Source organism: Molothrus aeneus, chromosome 5, assembly GCF_037042795.1.
Source record: "Molothrus aeneus isolate 106 chromosome 5, BPBGC_Maene_1.0, whole genome shotgun sequence".
NCBI lineage: Eukaryota > Metazoa > Chordata > Aves > Passeriformes > Icteridae > Molothrus > Molothrus aeneus.
In genome coordinates this window covers 45577060-45590534 of record NC_089650.1, presented here as the reverse complement: position 1 = coordinate 45590534, position 13475 = coordinate 45577060, and the positions used below count along the sequence as shown (strand labels likewise).

The 13475-nt window shown below is 37.9% G+C and overlaps 1 protein-coding gene across 1 annotated transcript in view; it reads left to right on the top strand.

The window, feature by feature from the left end:
• Positions 1-1780: 1780 nt before the first annotated feature.
• Positions 1781-13475, top strand: part of TFEC (transcription factor EC) — an 87660-nt gene continuing 75965 nt past the window's right edge. Inside the window, exon 1 of the mRNA XM_066550077.1 lies at positions 1781-1981. Within this exon, the coding sequence (XP_066406174.1) occupies positions 1781-1981 (201 nt within the window). The remainder of the gene's footprint in view (positions 1982-13475) is intronic.

Below are 13475 nucleotides of genomic sequence, written 5' to 3'. Positions count from 1 at the left end.
ACAAAGATGCTGAAGGGCTTGGAACTTGTGAGTTAGGAGAGAGTGAGAGAGCTTCCATTGTTCAGCCTAGAGAACAGAAGGTTCAGGATGACCTTCATGCATGTAAGCACTACTGCATGGGGAGGAAAAAAGGTAGAGCTAGGATTTTAGGGGTGCCCAATGATAGGCCAAGAGGCAATAGGCACAAACTGAAATGGGTGAAATTTCAATTCTTCATAAGAAAATTATTTTTTTAGTGCATACATGATCAAACACTGGAATAGTTTGCTTGGGGAGGCTGTGTAATCTCTGTCCTTGATATTTGAAATTCAACACAGCCCTGAGCAACATACTGTGGTTGATCCTGCTTTGAGTGGGGCAGTTGGACTAGATGATCCCCAGAGGTCTTTCCAACCTCACTCATGAAGGGATTCTGTGGTTCATCATAATAAACTGTTGAGGTAATTAGAGATTTTGGAATACTTCTTTATTCCTTTTTTTCTTTTTCTTTTCACCCCCAGGGAAAAATCATGTCATCAATAAACAAAAGGCTGCTCACACTGTGGTGTACCACTTTCCCTCATTTTGCTTTCTGTTTATCTAATAGTGCTTTCTGTCAGGGCCTGGGCCCTGAAAGATCTAATGTCTCATGCAGTTCATATTACATGAAATGTTCACACTGCAGTGAATTAGTGATTGGGTTCAAGTCTCGTTGTGTTTCCTGGGGCAAAGGCAGTATATGCCACTATAAATGTGCTTTTCTTTTAAAGGGCTGGAGGTTGATCCTACAATCACTTTCTAGTGTGAGCAATTCTGATATAAGGTTTTCTTCCCCAGAGCTACTCACTTTTGAAAGGGTGACTCTTTGCAGGAACCAACCGTTGTGTTGTATGTGGCAGTTTAGAAACTGGACTGTGAAAATATTTCTTCTTCTAAACACACGATGATAATGTGGATGGTTGTTAGCAATGCAATTCCTCCAGCAAATGGGAATGGTTACTGCATACAAAATCAGTTTTTCTTTCATTATTTTTCAAGCAGTTACTTAAATATATATATATAGTATCTGCTATCAAGCAAGTAGGAAACAGAATGGGGAAAAATGAAGGCTTCTCATTTCAATTGTGGTCCTTTTTTTAACTGGCAGTTGTTCCTGTTTTCAAGTGTTTGTTTCTACTTTAATGAGGATACCAACTTTCATCCAGTGAGATGTGTGGGTCACTTTGTTAGCGCACTTGCACACACTAAGGCAACACACCAGCTGGAAATTTGGACTTTTAGCTGAATTATTTTTCCCCAGCAAATGGCTTTCCTTTTGACATATTTTAATGTACTTGCACACTGAGAGGAAGAGTGGGTGAACAGAAAACAGACTGTTTTATTAACCCAGCAGTCACCTTTGAGATTCATACGTGTCCACTTTTTTCTTGCCTTTGTACCTAATCCCAAGAGCCTGGTACCTGGCTTCCCTTGGAATAACAAAGTCAGTCACAAACCTCCAAACATGATTGTTAACTGAATGCCAACTGTTTCTTCTCATCTTTTTTTTCCCTTTTTTGTTTTTTTTTTTTTTTTTCCTTTTTTTTACAGTACTATGTTAGGGATTGTGTTCTTATGGGTGCCCAATAACCATAATATCAATTTGGATTTATACTGAAGTTTTGTTTTGGTTTTGTTTTTTATTTTTTTAAATAGTAGATGTACATTGTTCAAGAAATTAAATTGCTGCTTCTATTTTGTGTGTGTGTTTTATAGTGATTTTTTCAGCTGTGCGAATAGTGGGAAGGGAAGAAATAAAGCAATGCTGCAGGCACTTACTGGACTACAGTTTCAGCTCAGAGGAAAGCTACAGGATCAAAAGTGGCCAGACAAGCACCCTCGAGAAGAAGCCCATGCACATTATTCAGAGTGTCATATGCCAGTTTCACAGTATCCTGCGTTCAATGGATTTTTTCCAATGGGAACACACTTTTCATCAGACAAAGCTCCAGCAATCTCAGAGGTACCTATACTACCAGTAGATATTTACAAAGCAGATTTCAGAATGCTGTGTTATCTGCCAAAAGCTATTCTTAATTTTAACACATTTAACTCATTTTGGAGTGCACCTAAATGAAATCAGGGGAGAGGTGAGGATGTAGCTGCTGGAATTACAATGTTCTAAAAAAAAATACAGCTCAAGCAAGCAAATACCAAGGTATTAAACTAACTAAATTTTGTCCCTCTGATGTCTCAAATCATGTCCTTTAAATCATTATTCTTTGGATCAACTCTCTAATGGTCCAGGGCCAACAATTTGCCCTCTATGTTCCTCTTGGATAGTGGAATGTCTCTGGAGTTTTCTTTCAGCACCACAATGTATTTCCAGACAGCAGACAGGCTAAGATCCAGCCAGTGGGCAGTGAGAACAGAGTCCAGCAGCTTCATGTTTGCTTCCTTGCCCCTTGTCAGAGCAGACAGCATCTCATGACAGAGGCAGAGAGGATGCTGCACCCTGGTAAATCTGTGCCTGGCAAAAAAGGTTTTGGCACCAGCCATTTGGGGATACATTTTTTCATGCACTGTTGTTGACAGCCTGGGGCAGTTCTGGACTGTGATCTGGTCCCCCATCTCCAAGGATTGGTGATGGACAAGTGGTTTGGTACAGTGGCTGCGGTGTCCAGGACAATTTTGCACAGGCTATCTACTCCTAGCCCTTAGCAGAGTGCGTGCAGGGCTGCAGAGCTGCCTCACAGCTACATCACCTCTTGTGAGCTGTGAGCTACTGAGTGGAGGCTAAAAACCTGTCACTGGACAGATTAGATGATGCCACCATATTTCTTTCTATTTGAAAGTAACTGTGGTATTTTAAATACCACATGGTGGCAGCTGTTGATAAAGGTACTGGTACTAGTTTGTTTTTCATTTTTAAAACTGAGGAATTATAAATGTCATTAAGTGGAGCAGCCGGGTTTAAGACATTTCAGACGTGTTACATCAGGAATGTTCTGATAACTTGGTATCTGATGCACGGAACCTTTCTTTCCTAGTTTGCAGTGGGACCAAAAATAAAAATATAAATAGAGATTCAAACTCTGAATCCAACAATGAATATTTTAAGCCTTTCTTTGACTGCTAATAAACTTTCCTTCCTGTTCTCAACACTCCCTTTCTTTTCTGGGCTCCCTCCACTCTCCCCTTCCTCCAGTATTCTTCACTGTAGCCTGGGGAAAAGAAGTTTTAGAAAAATAGTAAAGTTTTTATTTATTCCTTGCAGCTTTTCTGCCCCTGTGGGCATTTGTCTGCCTGTCTGGCTAATGTGCTGTAATGAATCTGCTCTCTGCCATACACACACGTATCGTCCTATCAATCAGGGAGAAGAAATGCTGAGTATGGTGAGCACTAACAAGCACTCGGAGGGGTCAGTACACCAGTACACTACAGTGGCATGCTACTTTCCCTACAGGCTGCTTTAATTGGGGGAACATGAATGAGGCAGCGTGTGGCTGGCACCATATTTTCTTGCCAATCTCTCCTTGGCAAACTGACCCCCTCTGCTTCACCTTTCAGGGCAGGGCTAGCCCCCCTTTGGTTCCTGCTGTGACAGAAGTCCCTCTCAACCTCCTTGGAGTCTCTGGGTTAACTGGAGCCCTGGAACTGCTGGAGGAGCTGGCTTGCAGAGGCTACAGGGTGATCAAAGGGTGCTGCAGAGCCTGTGAGGATAGCATTTCTTTGCAGGTTGGAAATCATGATGCAAATAGAAGTGGGAAAAGATGGAGAAAAGGGTGCAGAGGAAATTTAAAGCAAGGGGGAATAGGAGAGAGAAATGGTGAAAAAATAGGAGCTAGGGAAATGGGAAGGGCTGAGAAAAAATCTTGAGAAAACAAATAAGAGAAGAGAAAAATATAAAGAAGTAAAAGATAAAAAGGTGTAGAAAGTCACATATTACTGAAAAGCAAGGCTCAAAGAAAAAAAAAAGAGAAAACAAAAAATATTCCTGTACCTAAATTAGGACAGATAGGAAGGAACACCTCCAGAAGAACTCAAAGAATATCAGGAGACCAGAGGTATTTTTCATGGCAGGTTTCAGAATTTGGACAAGAAATTGTGTCCAATCCATAATTAAGTGGCAGTGTTTTAAGTTATATACCTATAGATAGGTTGACTTCTAGACATGATTCCTTTTCACCTTTGTGGAATGCCAGCACGCTGTTAAGGACCCACTGACATTGCCTTGTTGCAAGACTTACTACTACTGAGTACATTTTCTACTGGAGGTTTCTCAGCAAAGTCTTTGTTGACTGTTTGGAAGGAGAAAGGGATTTGTTGAGAATAATGGAGGGATTACAAATCTCTGAGGGACAATAACATGTAAAGTGAGATTTTGGGGTTAACAGTATGTAAGGATGGAGATTTGTACCTTTTGGCAAGTATGAAATTTTCTTTGCCCAGAAGTTCTTGTGTTCACAGATGTAGCATGTTTGCGTGGCAGTCAAGTGAAAAAACATCTTAAAGCAGTTTTTCATTGCCCAGAGCAAGCACTGATGGGGAATCCATTTTGTGTGAAGATTTACCATGGAATGCCATTGAGAATGCTGTCTTTGAGATCAAGGGTTTGGGAAGTAGCAGGAAAGGGTTAGTTTGGTACTTTAAAAGCAGCAGCCAAGGCCCAAGAAAGAGCTTGAGACTGAGACCTCTCTTTGTGACACAAAATCTTGAGTCAGATTAATTTCTGTGTTGATCAAGGCCAGCTACCTGTGTTCTGCAGGAAGCCAGGTTAACTTATAGAAATACCCAAGGCAGTGAAAGAGCCACCAGATTTTTCCCTGCAGTGTTTGTAAGCTCTATAAAGTAAGAAGTGCTGGCTTTAGCAAACACTGATTGAAGATTCTGGAAAAAAATCCAGATCAAAGTAAGATGCCACTTGTAACTCAAAAAGTGACTTCTGCTCTTGAACAAATGCCTGATAAGGTGAAAGGCAATGTCTTGTGAGGAATGCCATCCATCAGTCACTGGGCAAAGGCTTACACCGTCCTGCCCTTTCCTCAGGAATGTTCCACTGTATTAGTGAAAGTTCACCTTAAACACTGAATTCCCTTTGAAGGAAAATTCATTTTCTCTAGGAGTGGTTTTTGTCCAATATTAGTTTTGGTGAAAATTTTAGTATCTTTTTTTTTTCTTCAAATGATCAATTAAAACAAACTAACAAGATAAATCAAATGGAGTAGAATAGAACATTTTAGGTTGGATAAAGCTTTAAAAATATCAAGTCCACTGTTAACCAGACGCTGGCAAGTCCAACTCTAAACCCTGTGCCTAAGTGCCACACCTACAACCTTTTCTAGATACCTCCAGGAATGGTGACTTTGCCACATCCCTGGGCAATCTGTTCCAGTGGTTGACAGCATTTTCTGCAAAGAAATTTGTCCTGATACACAATCTAAATCTCCCCTAGAGCAAATTCAGGCCATTTCTTCTTGGGATTCTTTATGCCGAAAACCGGTAACTTTGTCAAAGACATGAGTCAGAGACCATGATCAATTGGAAACAAGCAACATTGCAGCAAAATAATAAACAAAATTTCCATATAAAAATGAGTATAAATAAATTAATTAAATCAGTAGGACTAGTGATATTGATTTAGTTGTATATTTGGGGCTGATCTGACCATTACTGGATGCTGTATCAATTCATACCACCACAGATCCAGTAGGAAGCTGGTAAGAAGGTGAAGACTAACCAGAGACCGGTAAATCATTAAAGTATAAAAAAGATCTAAATTACCATTAAATATTTTGGGAGCATTAACTGTTTAACTAGGGCAAAATAAAATTTAAAGGCAACCTGCAGAAGAATCCCTCAACAGCTAAGAGATACCAAAGCATTGAGAACATACTCTCCAACATACACAGCAAAGGTATGCCACAGACAGAGACTGGAAGTTGATTTCAGGTACCTGAGTAATGAGTATAAACATAAGAGTAATGTTTTACTGCATATACTGGGAAAAGCTCTGCATAAGAGTCTGCCTGTTAACCACTTTAAAATCCCCACTCTACTGTTCTTTTCTCAATGAGTGGCTAGGAAGTATAATATTGTTGCAGTGGCCTAGGACACTAAGGAAGCTTGAAGATAAGCTTCTCACAAACATAGCATAACAACAAACACTGTCTATAAATGGTTGTATTTCTTTTGGAAATAATTGTTTTAGGTTGCTATTTTAATTTTAATAATTTCTCTTTTGAAACCTTTCTGCAGGCAAATTTTGTATTTAAAGATAGAACAGATCCAGTGCAGAAATTGCTAGGAAGGAAGTCATAGCTTTTTAAAAGTATTCTCAACGTCACAAATACCTTTAATGTCCTCTGCTGCCTGCCTTATTCTCCCATATAGGCAGTCTCATTTACCCAGTGTCTGCTACACTGGCATCTTTCCAGTTTATTTTTCAGATGTGCTCTCTTGATTGCAGCAACTCCAATACTTTATACAATAACGCAAATCCTTTCTTAAGCTGGTGTGTTTTTTTGGTGGATTGGCACATAATTGGAAGGATTTTTGACAGATTAGGAGACACTATGAAAGGGAGAACAGAATAGCAGTTTTTTTACTTCTCTCACCAAAAAATATATAATTTAAAAGCCTGAAAATCTACTCCATGTCAAAGAAGAACCATTTCAGATCCATGTACATATGCCATCTGCCTCCATAAGCTCTCTAATACCATTATAGGACTTTGCTTCAGGCCGCAACTGCTGTGTAAGTGATGTAGTAGCAGCATACAGAAACACAAGAACACTTAAACTAGAATAGATCAGATGTCTATAAAGCTTAATAATCTGTTTCAGAATACCTTCACTGGGCTCTCACCTATCTCCATATTGTATTTGCTTTGCCCTTGGACGAAGGAAGGAATGATGAATCTGACTCCATGTTCTCAGAAGGCTAATTTATTATTTTATGATATTATATTAAAGAATGCTTTACTAAACTATACTAAAGAATACAGACAGGATACTTACAGAAGGCTAAAAAAATAATAATGAAAAGTCGTGACTCTCTCCAGAGTCCTGACACAGTTTGGCCCTGATTGGCCAATGAGTCAAAACAACTCACACCAGAAACCAATGAAACAATCACCTGTGGGTAAACAATCTCCAAACACATTCCACATGAGCAAACCAGAGGAGAAGCAAATGAGATAATTATTGTTTTCCTTTTACTCTGAGGCTTCTCAGCTTCCCAGGAGAAAAAAATCCTGGCTGAAGGGATTTTTCAGAGAACGTGAATGCCACATCTCCAGAGCAGGTGTCTACATTTGAATTTGATGCCTTAGCAATTTCTGCAGCCAGTGGAGTAGGTGGACCCATTTAAGATCCAATATATCTGGCATATCTTAAGCATGTACTTTGAAGTAAGACGGATTGCACCCTCCAAGTGATATTTTTCTCCCTGTTGACAGAAAAAAATCTAGACCCTTAGCTTGGATGTAGGCATCTGCATTTTGTCATAAACACAGTCAAATACATTCCATGTCTATGGTTTTTTTTTTTTGCTTCAGAGAAAGTATAGAATTCTCCAAATTTCTTGATTCCACTTTGAATTAGCTTATGAGATGATGCTTGAGGTTTAAAATTTAATTTTATGTTAAATTACCACAGTATAGTAATTGAGGTTGCTATGCTTAAGTCTTCATAGACTTTTTGTTGAAGCAGTTTGCAGCAGCAGAGCTGTCTGTCTCTGCAGATTTTTTCATGGCAGTCACTTAAAATATGTTACTTTTTAGTTTTGTGCACTATAATATTTTTATTTTTTTAAAATAATGCTTATATTTATTTAAATTAAGAAAATACTTAGATTTTGTATTAGTATTTCTATCATGAGAAGAAGTATATAGAAAAAAAGGAAAATTATGTGAAGGGGTACATAAATAAGAGGGAAAAGGGAATTGGGAAAAAGAACAAAATGCAATTTGGAAGATCTAGAAAGAGGAGGAGCAGAATGGAGACCAAAAGAGATGAGTAAGTGGGAAATAAATAGAGAGATCTGTGTAAGATCCTCAGGCTCACTCATTATTTTGTAGACTTTCATAATATATCTTCTCTTTTTCACACTTCACAGACTTCATCTTTTTAACCTTACAGTGTCTAAAGTCCACAGTCTCTATTCTTTCTCCCATATACCTCATAATTTTTTTAGACATTTTTATTTTTGCTATGTCTATTCTTGCACACACCTCTACACATCTGAGCACAGCTGTTAACCTACTTCTGTGTGATAATCCTGTGGTATGGAAATCACTGATGTAACTGCAATTCCAAGAGTGTGTTCAGCAGGTCCATTGCCTTCAGCAGTTAGAGAGAGAGCATTAATGCTGAATCAAAATTTGATTTTTGTCTCAAAATTAGAATTGCAGGTAACAACCTTTTAAAGACTTGAAGCTGTCTATTGTAAGGGTGGTTCTTTTTAAAGTCTGCTGTGATTCTTGATATGAAGGAGGGAAAGTGTGGAAGACAGATATTAGAAGAGATCCAGGCAAATTGTGGAAGATGGATATAAGAAAAGACCCAGTCACGGTTTAATCACAGGGTGTCCTGATTTCTTCCCATGTATTCTCAGCTCAGAACCCTGAGCAGTAGTGAGCTGTCTATCCACACTTGTACATTTAACTATGCCTAGGACATGTCCAGGCAGCCCTACTGTTAGGAGAGTCCCTGGCACAGTGTTAGCCTATGCCTATGAATGCTGCCCCTCACTGAGGCTTGGAAGTTACAGGGTCCTGGGACAATTCACAATCAGCATTTTGCAAACAGCTGCGTTCTTCTAGTTCTCAAAGGCTTCAATGACAAAAATATGAACTCTTCTATGACTTCTGGGCTCAGTGTCCACCACCATTCCTAAGTGTATCAATTTTATGAAGGAAATTATAGCTTGAGAGGGTCCCATGAAACTTTTCTTTTGAAACCCTGTGCTGCTCAATGGGTGGTGCAAGCAGGGGGGGAACACATTTAGAAGAGATAAGCTTTTTTTTCCCTTCCCATGAAGAATATGAATGTGAATTAACAAAGACTTTGCAATTGTCAAGTAGAGAACAATGGTGCAAACACTGCTATCTCTACCTTGAGGGTGTTCAGGCCTTTCCAATGCTGCAGCAAAGAGAAGCTCCACAAACTTGGAAAGAGATCAGCATTTTTTGAAATGCTGGCCCAGGATTAAAAGCATAACAGGATTCCCAGCTTCCTACTGACTTCAGTGGAAAGGTGAGGATCATGATGGGAGTTAGGATTCCAGTATAAATCTACACTTGGCTTGACAGTCATACTATTCCTGAACTGACAAATGGCAGCCAAGGACGAAGTAGTCAAGCTGAAGGGTCACTAGGGAAAAAAAGGAGCTTTAAAATAGCAGTGCTAGTCTCTATGACAAGAGCTATAGTTATTGAATTTAGAAGAAACCTGACTGAGATATTAAGTATTATACACCGTATTAGTAATTATATAACGGATAATATTAATGATACTTATACAAGTGTTTGTTAAACCAGTAATTCAGATTTAATGAATAAAAAATGGCCTTTTTTATAAGAGGGAATCCCACGCCTAATTTCTGAGATTAATCTTATTTAAAGCAAAAATTCTCCCTCTGAATAGCTGGTAGTGTTCAGCTTAAATTAGCATCTGCTGAAGTGCGTAGTTGAGCTTCATCTGACATTTATTAGGACCATTGCATAAAGGCTGTACTGTGGCAATACTATTTAATTGTCAAGGCAATTAGTTGCCACTTTGGATATCAGAATTGTCACTGAGTTAAAAAATAAGGGAAGAAGACATGGCAGAAATAGTTTTCTTTCTAACTGGAAATTGTGTCTGAATTTTATATTAGTCATAGAAGTGAGAACTGATGACATAGATCAGACTTGGACATAACAGGGAAAAAGTTATAATTTTAACAACGGTTGATTTACTTATGACTTCAAACCAACTCTAAATTTTATAAAAACTTATGTAAATCACTGGATGCTAGGCTAAAATTCTCTGTAATGTGTATGGTTTCCTCACCTCCCTATTAAAAAATCAGGATTATTTGTTTTCTTTTCAACAATAAAAAGATATTTAGAATAAAAAACCCTCATTCACTATTCTGTGAGTCTTACATTTGCTCTGAAACATGTGTAGATCTTAAGCAAATTCTATGTGCATGATTCTTACCTTTAACTATAAGAGTTTCTTAGTTTGAAAAGGATTCATAAAGTTATATTCTTTCAATATGCAATAAACTGGGCAGTGGTCACATGAGAGAGTCCTCTTCAACTGTGCTCATTATTGTTCTTTTTGTTTTCAAATGTTTCCCAGAGAAATTTAAAGTCAGTTTTGCATATGTGCCATTAACGTTCACAGAGTAAAGCCTGAAAAAGGCAGTGTAGCAATGGGAGTTCATTTTGCTCAAGACTCTGAGTGAAGCGTCTGGAAGTCTGGCAGCTGGTACATTGGCTGGCCTTTGGATTAATGTAGGAATGCAAAGCTACAAGTCCTTAATCTTCATAAGGAATGACAACCATCTCTGAATGGCTGGAACTTGCATGTTCATCCCATCCCTTCTCTGCTCCTCACCAAAGTGCAGTTTATTGGTTTCAGTCCTGTCCAGATCAACTTCTACAGTCTATATTTTTCATGTGTTGGCAATTTGTGTATCTGAACACATCAGAAAAGGTTATTGGGTGATTCTCTGCTTTATAAAGGGGAAATTAGGGAAATTTTAAATCAAACTCTAGGAAGAATTAAGTGAGATTTTCATTTTGGCTATGCTGGACACCTCTGGGCTATGTTGTGATCCATCTGCCTAGAGGGAGGATTTTGCTTATCTCAGCTGCCATTTTCTAGCCTAGCCCTAGTGGGAGTGCACCTCATCCATTGTTTCAAGAATACTTCCAGCCATCTCTCAAAGTTCAGTATGCTGACCACGGATTATCCTGTCTGTTTTCTGAGCAGTACCAAACAAGATTAGGGTAATTAATACCTATATTTTAATTGAATTAGCTTCCATGCATTATTTATTTCTGACCAAAGGTCTAGAACTTATGGAGACCAGCACTTCAAAACCTGGGAAAGTAATAGCTTTTTTTGTAGGTGGGACATGAAAAGTCTGAGCTACAAATAAAAGATTGAATCATTAAAATGTATAGATCAATTGATTTTGGGTTAACCTCTTTTGTTGGCCTGAGAGACTAACATATGGAAATGAATGGAAGATCCAGATAACCTCTAGTAGTTGAAATCTAACTGAAATATGGTTGCAATAGTGTCAAGATATTATGTTTTATCTGTGGTTACCTGCAAGTCCAGCAAAACAAGAGAGGCTGACACAATAGGTTTTAAGAGATCTTACACTTTTCAGATCATGGTGTTTCTGCTCCTTTTATTCTAAACACTTGTAGATCTCTGTTGAGATCTTGACTAGTGTTTCCTCATAATGATTGCTGCTATATTGACTCCCAGGAAAACTTTTTCTTAGTTAACTGAAGTATAAAGCAAACTTCAACTTTACTCAGGAAGGTATTTCTCTTTCTTTTCTTTTTTTTTTCTTGTTATCAGTCATTATTATAGGGCCAGACTTCTGAAATATGCAACAACTCATGCTAATTTCAAATCTGTGTAGCATCTTGTACTATTTTGAAAAGGGGCCCTTAGTCATTCTCTGGTATTTCCTGAAGTGCATTTTTCCAGAAATGAAGCACATGGTTACTGTCAACAGTAACAGGCTGTGGTCAACCTTGGTCTTGATTTCTCCACTAGCTGGAAGGAAATAAAAAACTAAGCTTGTCACTTCCATCTGTCCTGACTCACAGCTGGTTCTGTATTGGTTTAGTTACACTTCAAATGTTCTGCTGTATGAGCTTTGATCAGTAAAACACGATTGAGTATCTCATATTTTCCTCTGAGAAAAGAATATAAACAGCTCTTTATAACTGACGTCAGTATTTTTTGATTTGACAGGGAATTTTAAGATATTGGAATTTTTTTTCAGACATCAAATGTACACCTTAAAACAGAGTCATCTCTAGTTCAGGCTATTGTATCGTACAATGTAGAGGTAGTTACTCAAAATGCAGGGAGAATGAAGTCAATCATTGCCCATCAAATGCAAATACAAAATAAACCACAAACAACTCAACATGAGTAAAGAAATCCAAGAATTATGTTGCATAAATTCAGTTGCCTGCTGTTCATTCTGTAGTATAGAAACACTTTTGTCCATCTAACACTTCTCACCAAATATTTTATCCTTTTCAGGAGACAGCTATTTAAATGTAATTATTTGAATCTGTGAGATTGCTTGAAACTCACAAAGCTGAGAACCATAAAAAGTGGTGATGGAGAGAAGTCTAATAAACAGAAATAGCTTTGGTGCTGTACAAAGGAGAATACCTGTTGTGAATTGCAGCAACTTTCTAGTGGCCATAAACATAAGGAAGAAAAGGTACTGGTATTCTACAGCCATGATAGTTTTCAAAGCAATGCTACCTGCAGAGGTTGTCAAGAAAGCAGAAAAACCACAATAACCCCCACATCTCTAGCATTCCACATCCCACTTACTTCACCCAAGGCTGCGTATTTATTTTGAGATTAATTTGGTACATGTAGTGTACATTTGCCAAGTTTTTTTTTTTTTTTTGCTATTTAAATCTTCAATTCCAAAGCTATGTATTAATCCTATTACTGCTAATTGAGAGAAGTCTGCAGTCTTTTTGAGTTAGGTGAAGTTCAAGTTGTAATTGGTATCAAAGAAAAGCACAGAGTAAGAACTGAATATTAATATTTAACTCTTGCCATTTTATTATTTCCACTTGAAAATCACAGCAGTGGTTAAAAGACCTTTTTATGAGTTCATGAGGGTAGTGAATTGGAGACTATGGGATGAGATTTTTCATTCATGCAGCAAGATTGACAAAAATTGCTTTGTAAGAAATGTAAATGAAATATTATACTGGGGCCCAGTAGTACTGGTTATAGCCACAGGTTTCTCAGTCTTCCCATTATGAAATTTTCCTTGTAGGTTAAGTACCTGCACTGTAAAATTTTGCTCAAGGTTAATACAGCATACAAGATTCTAACCCAGGAGCTATTTTGTTCCAAATCTTCCATTTAGCCTTTTCCAGATAACTGTAGTTTTAGACGATGTTTTGAATTTGAGTACTTTTTAAATGATTCTGCTTTTATGGCAGAACTTCTCATAAGACATACACACAATGGTGGATTAATTGCTTATGATGGAAAATAAGGAAAAGACCACCCAGGACAAAGATGATCTCTTTGATATCAGATCCCTAATCAGGTACATTTATTTGTGCATTCCTTCAAAGACATAAATGGTGAATTTTTTCAAAGGTCAAAGAAATTAAAAGAAGAATGGCCATTGACTTGGTGGCCTTGGAAATAATTTCTAACCCTGACTAAAGAGTATTTGGAACACCAGTTAACAAGGAATTTCTCCAAGTTTTATTTTTTCTATTTTTTGGAATT